General features: G+C 36.3%; 1 protein-coding gene across 1 annotated transcript in view; it reads left to right on the top strand.

Moving 5' to 3' along the window:
* Positions 1-4496: 4496 nt before the first annotated feature.
* enpep (glutamyl aminopeptidase) overlaps positions 4497-14245 on the top strand; it is a 13725-nt gene continuing 3976 nt past the window's right edge. Inside the window, 14 exon segments of the mRNA XM_015397096.1 lie at positions 4497-5270; positions 5640-5781; positions 6478-6612; positions 6722-6842; positions 8053-8207; positions 10320-10433; positions 10504-10638; positions 11068-11133; positions 11228-11293; positions 11559-11719; positions 11810-11892; positions 13308-13444; positions 13534-13589; positions 13676-13920. Coding sequence (XP_015252582.1) covers positions 4624-5270; positions 5640-5781; positions 6478-6612; positions 6722-6842; positions 8053-8207; positions 10320-10433; positions 10504-10638; positions 11068-11133; positions 11228-11293; positions 11559-11719; positions 11810-11892; positions 13308-13444; positions 13534-13589; positions 13676-13920 — 2263 coding nt within the window. The 5' untranslated portion in view covers positions 4497-4623.

The following is a 14245-nucleotide window of genomic DNA, read 5'->3' as shown; positions in this document are numbered from 1 at the left end:
TGTAAATGTGTGCTGCTTCAGTGGTGGTTTGAACCGTGACATTCTATGACCGGGTTTAAAATGTTTTTTTCTTTTCTGTTTTTTTTTTTTAAACATAACTTGAAGATCCAAAATGCAAATTTAAAAATAGATAGATATTTTCTTCAATGTAGGTTGAACCAAAAAAAAATTGAAGATAAATGTATTTCATTAATAAATTGGTGAATAACTGTAAAGAAAAATATACCTGTAATTTATTAAAAGGATAAGTATTTATATACAAAATTCCTCAAAATATTAAAACCATATATAATTAAGCTGATATATTAAGTGCAAGAATGTATTCAAGGATGCAAATATAAAATAAAACAGTAGTGAAATACATAAAATATTTGAATAAAATGTAAAAAAAAAAAAACAAAACAAAACAGTTTTAACATTTTTACTACATTACAGTATTTCCCTTTTCATTAACTAAGGACAAAGTAATGAGCTACTGATTCATTTTTGGAATTCTGGCACTTTTGGAATTCCATATAGCTGCACTCTGCTTAATTTTATTAGCTGACACTGCCCTCTAGTGGCCTGAATATGATCATGTATAAAACAGCTAAAGAACAGGCACCAAACATTAAAATGCTTCCAAGGTGTATTTAATAATCTGTTCTTACCTGTACAGTGTCTGCTGAATGTCATGGTGTATTTATCTAACTAAGCCTTCTTATGCTGAAATAATGTCAACACTCGGGTAAACAATCACAACTTCTGCAGTGGGATAAATAAACACCCCTGCGGGTTAAAGCAGTGGTTTGCACATGCGTCAGGACCCAACAGTGGGAGCTCAATCACTGTATTTTCTTCAGCCAGAAAAAAACTGTTGACTGAGTCAGAAGTTGGTCTGTATGACAAACATTTCTAGTTCCTAATTCAAACAAATTCCAATATTCTAGTTTATTTATGCTGCCCTTTTCTGCTGTTTTATTTATTATTTTGTTCCCCACATTTTCTATACCATTTTCCCCAATTTTTCAAATTTCTTTTCCTACTATTTTTTTATTTGCCATATTTGTTTCAAATTCACTATTCAACACATCATGACACCTAATAGAGAAAAATCAAATCTAAGTTTATTCATCATGTATGCTTTAATAATACATAGAAAATAGAGGATGCATGGGTGAAGTAAAATAATTTCATGATTAGATATAATAACTAAATTATTATCAACATAAACCCAACTTGTGGTGTTGGTATTGAATTGCAGTTAATTAGTATATTTAGGGATATTAAAATAATGAAAATACATTTGCTCTCGGTGGTGCTGTTGGTGTTTTTTTCTTTTCTTAATTTTTGTAGTTGTAGTAATTTACATAGTTTCAGTGTGGAAAAAGAGTATGGAGTAAATATCGTATAATAAATAATTCACCTATTGACTCTGCAAGATTGAAAAAGGTGTTAACCATCATACAGCTGTCGGGAAATAGTTCAATTATTGTCCATTATTATTATTTTTTCCCCAGCTTTTACACTGTCAAAAGCAACGTAATGAACTCTCTACATGTAACCCACCCCTTTTGGAGAGCAGTGGGCTGCCAATGTGGGGCGCCCGGGAGCAATTGGAGGTTAAGGGTCTTTGCTCAGGGAGCCAGAGTGGCAGACTGTGGGAATGGCGTTCAAACTCAGAACCTCACGATTCCAAGCTCTATGCCCTAACCACTAGGCAACCACTCCCCTCTAATAGTTCTGTAGGTACAGAAGGATGTCAACGACATTTTCGAGCATTCACTTTGCATCTTACAGTGTTTCTGCATGCTGCTTCCTTTTATCCTTAGTTAATCAGGCCTTTGAAAACTTTTCATGTAACTACTTGGAGAATGCAGGCATCAATCCCGCTACCTCTCACTCAGCGAGTGCTCTACCATTTGAGCTAATTCCCCTCATTAAAACTTTCAGTGAAAATGAAAACAAGTAAGAAAATGAGTTATAAATATATATGTTGGCTATAATTTCTAATGGGATCCAAGATAGCCACTATTCTCATTTGTTAATTGTGGAACATTTGATTTTTCACAGCAAGATATTATTTATACTTGATTTTATACCCACAGCTTTCAGCTCAGCATGTTTTCCAAAGGATGTGAACTTAAGAAGAGGTAAGTTGGTGACGATCTCAGTTGCACAACATCTTACAGAATGTGGGAAAGTAATTACAGTTTACCATGGAGATGGTCTCTCATTGGTTATTTACCTTTGGGACCATTTAAGTAAGTGATTACCTCAACTACAACTCTTCTGCTGGGGCAACATGTGATTATTGTGTTTAGTTCACGTTTTCTACATGATTCCACCCCTTTAACATGGAGATTAACTGCCGTAATGAATGTGTGGACCGCAATGTGCGCTCTTCAGGTCAAGGATCAGGACACCATAACATTCATCCTATCTCACTCCTCTTATCGTCATGAAAGTGCAAAAGCAATAAAGGTTTACGAAGCTCAGGGTCAGATATGACTGTAAAACGGAAAAGTGACGTTTATGATCAAACAAGAGTACAGATATGAAGAAAACAGTGTGACCCCAGATGTAATAAACTCAGATATGTGAAGATTTGGAAGAACGTCAGATCTCTTTTCATCCATGAAAATCCACTTCAGTGCACGAACCTCATGCCTTTCTGCCACCTGAGTTTATATCACGTCTGATCAGGATATTCTTGAGTAGCAGTTTAGAAAGGAAAGCTTATCTTCTGAAACTAAATCTTTTCATCTTATCAGGTGAGCTACCGCTAATTTTTTTGGTGTTTCTGCGTGTTGTTGGGATGCTCCTGTTTTGGTATCAGAGTGAGGACCATTTCTCCAATTTCACCATCAAACTGAGTAAAGTTTGAAGCAAAGAGTGCACATTTTATTGCTCTTCACTTTCCTTTTTTTGTTTCAATCGGTTAGTTTTAGGGCAAAGGTGAATTGAGTTCAAGCTAGGGTTAGGGTTAGGTATGCACTGCTAATGGTTGGGTTTAAGGTTATTGCCACTTAGGGTATAGAAAGGGTTATAATTCAAGTACAATGGGTGTCAACACATCGTCATCACTACATCTAAAAAGATGATAATGTGTATGTGTGTGTTTTTTTTTTTTAACCTAACTGTCCTAAGTTAGACATGTCATTACCCTGATAAGACACCAGTGTAACACCACAATAATCCAAAGAACAACAGAAGCACCTCCTCTGAGTGGCTCATAAATAAAAGAAAAATGTCATTTTAAAGGGGCTTGGTCAAAATGTTTAAGCATGCCCTTAAAAAGCCCATTCATCTTAGAACACCTTTAGGTTGAACTTAATTAGAATATAAATGCAAAAAAAGAGTTGGCCAAGATGACTCCCCCTACAATGTAAGTCTTATTTCCATTTATAACTCTTAGCAACAATTACGGTAAAACCAGAATTTATGTGTAGAAGGGTATTAGGTATTAGGTCTATACTGTCTTACTTATGGCCACGGTGGTTTGATAGTGGTTTTGGCTCTCAAAAAGTTAACAATTATAAAAGTAGATTTTTTTTAGTAAGTCAGGGTCTCTGTTTAGTGTCCCTGCATCAATATTAGTCAAATATATTCTTGAATAATATCAGAATTATTTCAAAACCTGGCCAATTTACCAGTTTTTAGTATGTCAGACGTATACATTGGAGATTAGCAGCCTGTAATTATGAATGTTAATACAAAAGCATGGAAGCACAACTATTGCTGCTAATTAAGCAATGCTGTGAAACCTAACTGTTGACAAAAACGGTTCTATGATTTTTTCAAACAGGTATAAATTAAATTATATCGTTTTCACAGTTTACTTTCTGAAAGATTCTGAACTAAAATACTTCTTTGTTTTTTTTTCTGAACTTACAAAGGGATAATCCACAACAAACAAAGCGCAGAGAAAGCCACCATTCAAATCCATGTTAGGTCAGAGGACTTACTCTCCCCACAGCTCCTCAGAAAAAAGGGGATTCACTGTAGTAAACAGTGACTCAGCTTTTTTCTATATAAATCCATCAGAATTGATACGGATCTGTTTTGTTTTTTTTAGTTTAGTTTTGGGAATTCTAGCGTGCAATTATTATAACCAGATCCTTCGGTCACAAAAACATGGAAAAGCTGATTATTTCTGAAAAGCTGATTCCACTCAGCAGTCCAGTCACTGTTTTGCTCTGGGTTCACCCTTTTCTGCAGCTGCCTATTATATTGACCACAAAGAACATGCAACAGCCTGCACTCGTGTCCCAAAAACAAGGTGGGCAGATTGAAATTTCCTCTCCCCCAATGATGCTGTCTCAAACTTCAAATTCTACTTCTTTGTGCTTCTGTCGCCCAACAGCAGAGAATGTTCAGCCTTAGTTGCTGATTTACAGGCAGATTGTCGATATTTAACAAAAAGAGGCGTGTTAACATCATGTAGGGCCGAATAAATCTCTGACTGACTGTAAGAGAGCCTCTTTTTACTTCTCCTCCTCTTTCATCTCTCCTCCCCTCAGCACCACAGGGACAGGCTCTGGTTCAGCTGTTGCACAGCTAGAGCAAACACAGCAGAAGCTCTGATTCCAGGTCTCCTTTACAGCAGTTTACCTTCAAAAGTTTGCGCTTTTCAGAGTCAGCATGCCTGACAGCTTCATCCTGGAATCGGACAAGGATAAGCGTTACTGCATTCGAGGCAAACATGCAGCCATCATCTGTGCAGTTGTGGTGATTTGCTCCTTGGCTGTGGGTTTGGGGGTTGGCCTCTCCAAATCCACCTCCTCCACAACAGACTCCACAGCAGCCCCCACAGCAGCCCCCACAGCTGGACCTACACCGCCCCCTCCGTCTGACAGAGGGCCCTGTAAGCCTTCAACAGAAACCAGTGGAGACTGGACGAATTTCCGTCTGCCCGACTACGTGAAACCGACCCACTATGACCTTCACCTGGAACCAAACATGGTCGACGACACCTACACAGGCACGGTGGATATCCAAGTGGAGGTCACTAAACCCACCCGTCACTTATGGCTGCACATCAGGGAGACTTTTGTGAGTGCCATGCCCAGGCTAAGGATGGAGGACAGCCAGGGGACACAGAGGGATGTGAAGGTCAACCGCTGCTTTGAATACAAACCTGAGGAGTATGTGGTGGTGGAGGCCACAGAGGACCTGCCCGCCACAGGCCCAGGAGAGGTGTACATTCTCAGTCTGGACTTCCAGGGCTGGCTGAACGGATCTGTGGTGGGATTCTATAGGGTCATCTACACAGAGAACGGAGTGACCAAGTAAGAGACAACATTTCTGCCTCCTGTAACAACAGAAACCTTTTCTGTCACAAGACAGGCCTCATTAAATGACTTCTATATTAACAAAGTGTGATGATTAGCTACACTAATCTCTAATCTTTTATAGGGGTCTCTGTCAATACATCTCCAAGCTCTTCCAAATGTTTTTATATAGCTGTTTCTGTTTCCATCCAGATCTAGAATACTGGTTTGACTGCTTATCATTTTATCTCCTAAACCTGTGCTATGAAGTTTGTTATATAGAGGGTAAAAACGGAAAAAAGGACTTAAGAAATAACAAGTTAATTTGGCATATACCGGTAATAGAGCGCCATTGGGAGATATAAACCCCTCTTTTTTTTTTACCAGAAAAATTGCTGCAACTGATCACGAGCCAACAGATGCTCGGAAGTCCTTCCCCTGCTTTGACGAACCAAACAAGAAAGCCACCTATAAAGTCTCCATCACTCATGACGATAAATATGGTGCTCTTTCCAACATGCCACCAGAGGTAGGAAGGAAAGCAGTAATGTTTGACATTAATAAAAGTGTGGTGCTATGGGTGGGACAGACTCTGAAAACCAAAAATAGATTCTTTCTAGCATTATTTAAGAAATACTAAGTTTCATCAGAAACATTAACATCGTAAAAAATGAAACATTTCTTGGACGTCATGTCCTTTAGGTAAAGAATTCACTGTTAGTCCTTTTCCCCTCAGTTATAGTATATATGAGTCAACCAGTTTGGGATGAGCTTGAAAACAGAGTGGAGGAGGCCCATAATTGGTCTCTTATTGGCTCTACAACTGCTTTATGGGCTGGTCTGTAATGTGTATCCTAATCACAGTCCAGGAAATATGGGACTTTGGAAAAGCAAAGCACATATTTACCTCATTAAAGCTGCATTAAATCCATTAAGCACTAACCAAAGATGAACTTCTAGTCAACTCATGAACAGTAGTTTTGATTTTATATTTAAATCCAAAACTCCAAAGAGTTTATTGTTTACTTTGGTTTAGGGAGAACAAACACACAAATGTCTCCATTGTTTAGTCAGAGCAAGGTTTGGTGCTCTGAATACTAAAGGTGGAATGCATGTTTTTCCTTTATTTTTTCCTTTTATTTTCATCAGTACAAAAATAAAAAATAAATCAACATGATCAACAACTAATTAGATTAAACATTTAGCATTTGCTTTGACTTTCCAGGGTCCTTCCGAGGTACTGCCCGGCAATAAACTAAAAACAACCTTCCAGAAATCCATTCCAATGAGCACCTACCTCGTTTGTTTTGCCGTCCACCAGTTTGGTTTCGTGGAGAGAACATCTGCCAGTAACATTCCTGTAAGTTTTCTTAAATCTGATTCAAATGTCAAAATTATTTTTTATACTGAATCTATAAAAAGTGTTTCTTATGTACTTTCAGTAATTATTGGGATGTTTTCTGTTGCAGTTGAGGATCTATGCCCAGCCCAGCCAATTAGCGACTGCAGAATATGCAGCAGACACAACAAAGATAATATTTGACTACTTTGAGGAATACTTCAACATGTCATATTCCATCTCCAAACTGGGTATGCTTCAAAACCAACACCAAAAAGTCATCAAAAAGTCCACTTTAGTCCACTAATAATGAGAAACACTTAATTGCAGCATAATCTGCCCAGATTTAATAATGTAATTAAATACAATAACATATAATATATTATAATTTTCACTGGATAACTTAAATTCAGTTTTATCTAACCTAAGAAAAAAATATATTTCCCATTAATGATTTTACTTAATGTAATTGAGATCTATCTCCTTTCAATTATACCACAGTAAGGTTTAAATCCAATTCCATTAAATATTTCCTTGAATGTTTTGATTTTAATTTAACTTGATTAAAACCCCTCAGATTTTCCTAACATCTTAGATATTATATATGTAAGATTGCGAGCACTAAGTTACTCAAACTATTATTTATGTCCTAATTTAAGGCTTTACTATTTATCAGTCATGTTATGTATAAATTGTTTGTTTCCATCATAAAAAGAGGATAATATTTTATCTCCTGACATAAGTTTTATGCAATACATTATCTCTTCCAGTGGCATACAAAGGCCTTTCAAAAGGGCAGGTGCTGAAAGAAAAATAAAGGGGACATATTGCTCACCACTGTAGGAGTACTTAAGCACCTGTTTTGGCTCCCGAGAGGACACTTTAACACATTTTAGCTCCAAAGGGGGCATCTTAGCATAAGTTTTAGACCCCAATGGAGCAGTTTCGCACATGCTTTGACTTCTGAGAGGACATTTAAGGGCAGATTAGCACATGTTTTTATCTCCCAAGAGGCCATTTTAGCACTTATTTTGGCTCTCAAGGGGACACTTTGTCATATGTTTTGGCTCCCAAGGGGGCACTTTAGCCATCTTATGCCCCCAAGGGAGGAGTTTAGCACGTGCTTTGGCTCCCAAGAGGGCATTTTAGCACTTATTTTGGCTTCTAAGGACGCACTTCAGCACGTGTTATTATTCCCAAGGGAGCAGTTTGGCACGTGTTTTGGCCACCAAGAGGGCACCTTAATATGCACTTTTCAACAACAAAGGGCCACAAAGGGGGTAGACCACCCCCTTCCCTCTTTGTATTCGCTACTTATTTGGTTTCGATCTATTAAGAGAAAAAAGTGTCTCCAAGGAAGAGCTTGTGAATACTTAAATGTGCAAATTTATTAAGCAGCAAAGAAATAAAACTCACTATATACAGTCACCTCAGAAGTTTTTCTGTGCTGTTCTGATCCAGATAAGATCGCCATCCCCGACTTCGGTACTGGTGCTATGGAGAACTGGGGGCTCATTACCTACAGGGAGACCAACCTGCTGTACGACGAGAAAGAGTCTTCCTCCAGCAACAAGCAGCGCGTGGCGAGCGTTATCGCCCATGAACTGGTTCACCAGGTAACAGAATATATAATCTTTACCTTCTATAGTTAGACTAGTTTTAGAGACATTTTTTGAGATCTTTTTGGTGTTAAAAGGACCTAGATTTTGTTTGCAAAAAGATGGTATTGAACATTTTATGGATAAAGAGATTTAAGTTCATTTTATTTCTTTTGCTTCTTGTTGAAAATTCAAGTTTGAACTTTTAAGCCTCAGATGGTAGATAAGTTAGTTTATAAGTAAATGTCTTTTTATCTTTATTGCAAAGAAACCAGATGACAGATTTTTCCTGTCAATCATTAAAAGTTGTTTCATTTAAGATTTTTATTAAGCATAATGACCATTTGTTTTCCACATGTCAAAGATAAGAAGAATGCTGACTGTCTTTAAATTTTTATGACCTGAAACAGATCGTTCCTGGTTGCTTATGAATTTGTGGTAAAGCTGATCCAAGTTAACTGTGTAGTGAACCTTAAACCTTTTGAGTGCAAAAAATAATCATGGGCACACAAATACATGGCGAAGCAGATTCCTGGTGTTAAAAAAAAAAACACAACACAATAACTAATTTTCTCATCACAATGCAGATTTAAAAAGGATAGATTTAAAAGGAGTTAGATTTAACTGTAGTTTTTTAGCAGCTAGAATCTTCTCTTCAACTGATCCATGGATGGGTGGATTTGCAACTGGGACTCAATTGAAATGTAATAATATTATTTGTTAGATATTTAAGTGTAAGCATTATTACAAATATAACACTTTAAAACAAATACATAAATGTATTAAATTTAGGACTAAACGTAGAAAATGAAGTAAAGATAAACATGAATATAGATACCTTTTCCAAATTGTTTTACAAAGTAAACCATGCCACATTAAACATCAATATGATTCTATTCAGGAAAAAAAAAAGCCAAGATAAATGAAAAAAATATAGCTTTAATCAAATCTGAATCATATAATCATATACAATAAATTAGGAGCAAGCATTATATATTGGTTGTCTAAAACAAACACAAACAAAAAAAGATTACATTTGCAGATGCTTATAAGTATACAGTTACATAAACTGTTCCGATTAAATTTACAACAAACTTTTAATGTTGATATTAACATTGATCTAAATAGAAAAAGGAAATAGGTTTACAAAATCGATATGTAACGGCAATTAGACATCTGAAATAATTGAAATAAAAGATTTAATCAATGGGTAGATAAAACTTGAAATTTAGATAAATAATAATTAGGAGATACAAAAACAAGACAATAAATAAATAAATAACATAAATAAAAAAAATTATGTTTGTTGTAATTATTCTGTCAGTTAAAGTAATAAAAAAACACATTCTTTCTTTTCATACATTTAATTATACATCTTAATATTTCTTAGATAATGACTGGTAAGTAGTTACTGTGAGCTGCATTTATAAAAAACATTATAATCAAAAACCACAAATTGATTTGCATTAATATGAGCATAAAAAACGAGGAAGATAAAAACATAAAAGAAAATATGAAATAGCATATTTATAACATAATACAGCTTAAACTAGTAAAAAAATAGTCTAGAGATCAAGAGATCCCCCATTATTTGGGAAACACAGCTGTAGTGGAATTATTCCCTGGGCATTTGAAACATGTCTGAGGAACCATTTTAACTGGGTTCACTCTGAGGGAGGAGATGTCAGGCTCTAGGCCTGAAATAAAGGCTGGAACCTGACCGTGCATGACTCTAAAGTGAGCACAAAGCCTCCAATCTTCTAAAGGTTTGCATTCATCATGCAAAGCTAATCTACTGAAGCTTCACATGGGGTTTAAGCCCTAAAATGAGTGGAAAAGCAGGTGCAAAAACTGTTTGCCTTAATGCATATGCAGAACATATGCTTGTCATAGGGATAATTACTTACTACCTGCTATGCAATCTATAAAACCTGAAACAGATTGCAGGTTCAGTTTCTGTATCAATTTTGAGCACGACGATCTGCAGCATCCAGAATCACTTGTCTTTCTTGTTTGTTGCCATTTGCATTAGGAATAATTATCATTTTAATAACCAGATATAACAAATCTTAGTTTGAATCAGATTAATGATGAATATGAACAGACCCTCATGCCAATTTTGTCTTGCAGTGGTTTGGAAACATTGTCACCATGGATTGGTGGGATGACCTCTGGCTCAATGAGGGCTTTGCAAGTTTCTTCGAGTACATCGGTGTGGAGAAGGCCGAGCCGACCTGGGGCATGGTGAGTTTATCAGGTCTCCACAGAATTCTTGATCCTTTTGGATTTCGTCCTAAGAAGTCTCCTTTTGCAGAGAGACATTATGATCACTGACGACGTGCTTCCTGTCATGGTGGACGACGCCCTCCTTTCCTCTCATCCAATCATCGTAGATGTATCGAGCCCTGCAGAAATCACCTCTGTCTTTGATGCCATCTCCTACAGCAAGGTGAAAGCTTCGGGTCGATAAATAATAAAAAAAAAGTCTAATTAGCTTTGCCACACTTTTCAGATTTTCTGCAATATTATTTCCCTTCTTCTAAATAAATGGGGTTGTGATAAGACAGAAGGTGGGGGATTTAAATAAACAGAAATAATCTCTGTAGTCATGTTTAAAAATTGTTCCTTCTCACAATTTTTTTTTCTTAAAACATAAAAATATTATAATTTCCGTAGTTTTCAGGCTACCATAGTCTAAAATATCAACAGATCCGCAAGACTTTGAAAAAAAATGTATCTCTCCTCTTAGTATTGATTCCAGATATCTGAATATTTTCAACCCTGGATTGATCCCTGTTCTATCCATATTTAAAAATATATAGTGTTATATCCAAAAATAAAATATGTTTATTAACCCGACTGTTAACCCTAATTACAGGGAGCTTCTATTCTCCGCATGCTGGAGGACTGGATAGGAAGGGATGTATTCAGAGATGGCTGCCGGGTGAGTGAGCCATCACCAGTAACCATCTGAATAGACATCAGAAATGCACAACTACACTTACAATTGTCTCTTTTCTCCTTTTGTCTTTCAACAGAAATATTTAAAGGACTTCTATTTCAAAAACGCCAAAACAGCCAACTTCTGGACATCAATGGCCAATGTACGTTTGAAAGTTGTTCTCATGACAGAACCAGGGCAGCTTTATGCAAAGTATCTACATATAAAACATAATGCAGCACTTGATACCACAGGACATTACAACTCAATCCAGCAGCGCATATAATGTGTTGAGCAGTATTTTCAGGACTGATACTTTATAAGATCATGCACAATATGTCACGGTTACTCAAGTTAAAACTATTTGAAGGCCTAATTTTAAAGTCAAATAATTAACTATCTAAGCGGAAGATGCTCTCTGTGTTCAGGTAAGCAAGTTACCCGTTGCAGAAGTTATGGACACATGGACCAAACAGATGGGCTACCCTGTCGTAGATCTCACCGTTTCAGAGACAAACACCAAACTGACCCAGAAGCGTTTCCTCCTGGACCCCTTGGCTGACCCCAGCCAGCCCGCATCACCTTTTCAGTGCGTGTACCACTGGGATCCTTACAGTTGAAAACATACAAAATGTCATAATTATCATTATTATTTACCATGAACGTGTTTTGGTTTCAGATACAAGTGGACGATTCCAGTCAAATGGTTCTCTGTGAAAAGTGACAAGAAAGGGGAGACGATGTTTGACAAGAGCACTCCAGGTACTTCCTGAAACTGTTAGAAAGGTTCACCTTAAAGCTCAAAATCATGAAATGTCTCTTCATGCAGCTTTTTCACTGAGAGTGACAAATGACAGTGTAGTGTAATATAGTGTTTTTTCGACAAAAAACCCCCAGAATATATGTCTTTTTAAATGCTCCATGTGATAATGATAAATGGATTCTCATAGGAGCTCTAGAAACACATTCTGTCAAATAACTCCTTTTATCATAAAAGAATCATATTAATAATCAAAATGTATGAAATGATGACTGCAGGGTGCTTTGTAGTCTGTAAATCTACTTTATATTTTACATATTTTATATTTTTTCTTCAAAGTTAAAGCCTTACAGATTTCTCTGTTTCTTAATGGGAAAAGGACAAAAAAAAGGTTCAAAGCTGCATCTGCCTATGGGACTTGTGTTGTGGTTAAAAAGAAGCTGAGTGTTAAAGGTAAAGGTCTGGATTTTGGGCTTCATCTGTGTCCTAACCTGCATATTTGCTTATGAGATTGCAATCAACAAAGGAAAGGAGATCCTGGATCCAATTAGCTAAAGAGAGCACTCAGAGCCCACTCTGGAGAGATATACTTTTGGAAAAAACAGCAAAAGTCTAAATGCCTTTTATGTATTTCATAAGTGTCCTGAGTGGGAGGACACCAAACACTCTCTGGAAAGATCAGATATTCATTGTGGTCCAGGGAGTGTTGGTAAAGAGAATGATGTCTAGATTTCAGTCCTCCACCTGAAACCTTCTTGATCTCATCTCATATAATTCAATTTACGATTATAGAACACTATGGTTTATAAATTTTACAATGACTATACATGGAATGCACACTTAAGCTGAGGAGTTCTGGTTTCAAGGTTTTGCTTCTAAGTGATGGTGATCGGCTTCATCTGAAAGCACTGAAAAAAAAGCACTGAACCAAAAGGAAAAGACTTGGATTTATTGGCCCATCGATTCTCTAACTCTCAACTGTGGTCATGAGAAATGTATCATAGGACATTTAATGCCAAAATGAGAAGTTTAGAAAAGCATCAGGATTGAAGGACATGTTGGATGCTGCGTGAATGAACTCTTGCAGAGATCAGCCGATCCAACTTCCATCAGGATTTTGACCCTAAACGCAAACGTTTATGGAAAAACATCTCAGTGTGTTAAAGTGCTATACATCTTTTTGGGATATAGTAGTTTAGTTCAATATGAAAGGAACTTTGCTGCCAATTAAGCCTAATGGATCAAATGGACTTCCAGTTGTTAGTTTATAGTTTCATTTTTTACTTTCAGTAAATATAAAAAAAACAACTTAAAATTAACCTGATTTAAAGAATTCCAGATAAAAATATGTGGATGTTTTTTTTTCTTCTGTTTTTTAAGCTCAGAAACGTATCACTGTAAATGTTTTCTTTTTCAGAACACGTCATCAGTAATTATTCGGCCTCTGAAGATGGACTGCTAAAGATAAATAACGACCACATTGGATTCTACAGAGTCAACCATGAAGACCATATGTGGACCTCTATCAGCCAGCTGCTCATGACAAACCACACGGTACGTCGCTCCCTAGATCTCAACTTTATCTTTTCAAATTAAAGGTTATATTCACTTACACAAATCAAATGGTTTTATTCCCTAACCAGGAGTTTGATGCAGCTGACCGAGCAAGCTTCATCGATGATGTTTTTGCCCTGGCAAGGTTGGAAAAACAAGGAAAACGGAGAAAAGACTCAACAGTATTAAGAAAAAAAAATCTAAATGCTATAATTTTGGTTTGTTTTTAAGGGCTGATATTATAGATTACGGTAATGCCTTCAATCTCACTAAATACCTGGAAGCTGAGACTGAGTACATTGTGTGGAAACGTGTCTCATCATCAATCGCCTACGTTCGGGACATGATGGCCAACAACAAGGACCTGTACCCAAAGTTTCAGGTGAGTATTTGAATATTCACATCATCAAGACATTTATTTGGAATCCAGCTAAATATCTGAATGAAATAGAAAAAATATACTTTTGATGGTGTATGTGAACAAGAAATCTCTTATTTAGTCCATCTCAAACATCCCATATCAATCAGTACTTACATTTATGTGGTAGGAAATATAAAACGAAGTAAAGATATTTTCCTGCAAATGAGACTAAACATGAGAAAATAATAAATAAAAATAAAAGAAAAACACAAAATAAAGAAATAAAAGGGAAACTTGTTATATCATAAAGGCTTTTATTTGTCCCAAAAAAAAAAAGAAGTTAAAAATACCAGAGAAACATTAAAACTATCATAAGCTGAAAAAATGCAGACAAAAAATTTTATTAATACAGATGCAAAACTGGGGATATAATTATATTT

Source organism: Cyprinodon variegatus, unplaced genomic scaffold (assembly GCF_000732505.1).
Source record: "Cyprinodon variegatus isolate N-32 unplaced genomic scaffold, C_variegatus-1.0 Scaffold838, whole genome shotgun sequence".
Taxonomy (NCBI): Eukaryota; Metazoa; Chordata; class Actinopteri; order Cyprinodontiformes; family Cyprinodontidae; genus Cyprinodon; species Cyprinodon variegatus.
This window is presented reverse-complemented; position numbering and strand designations above follow the sequence as displayed.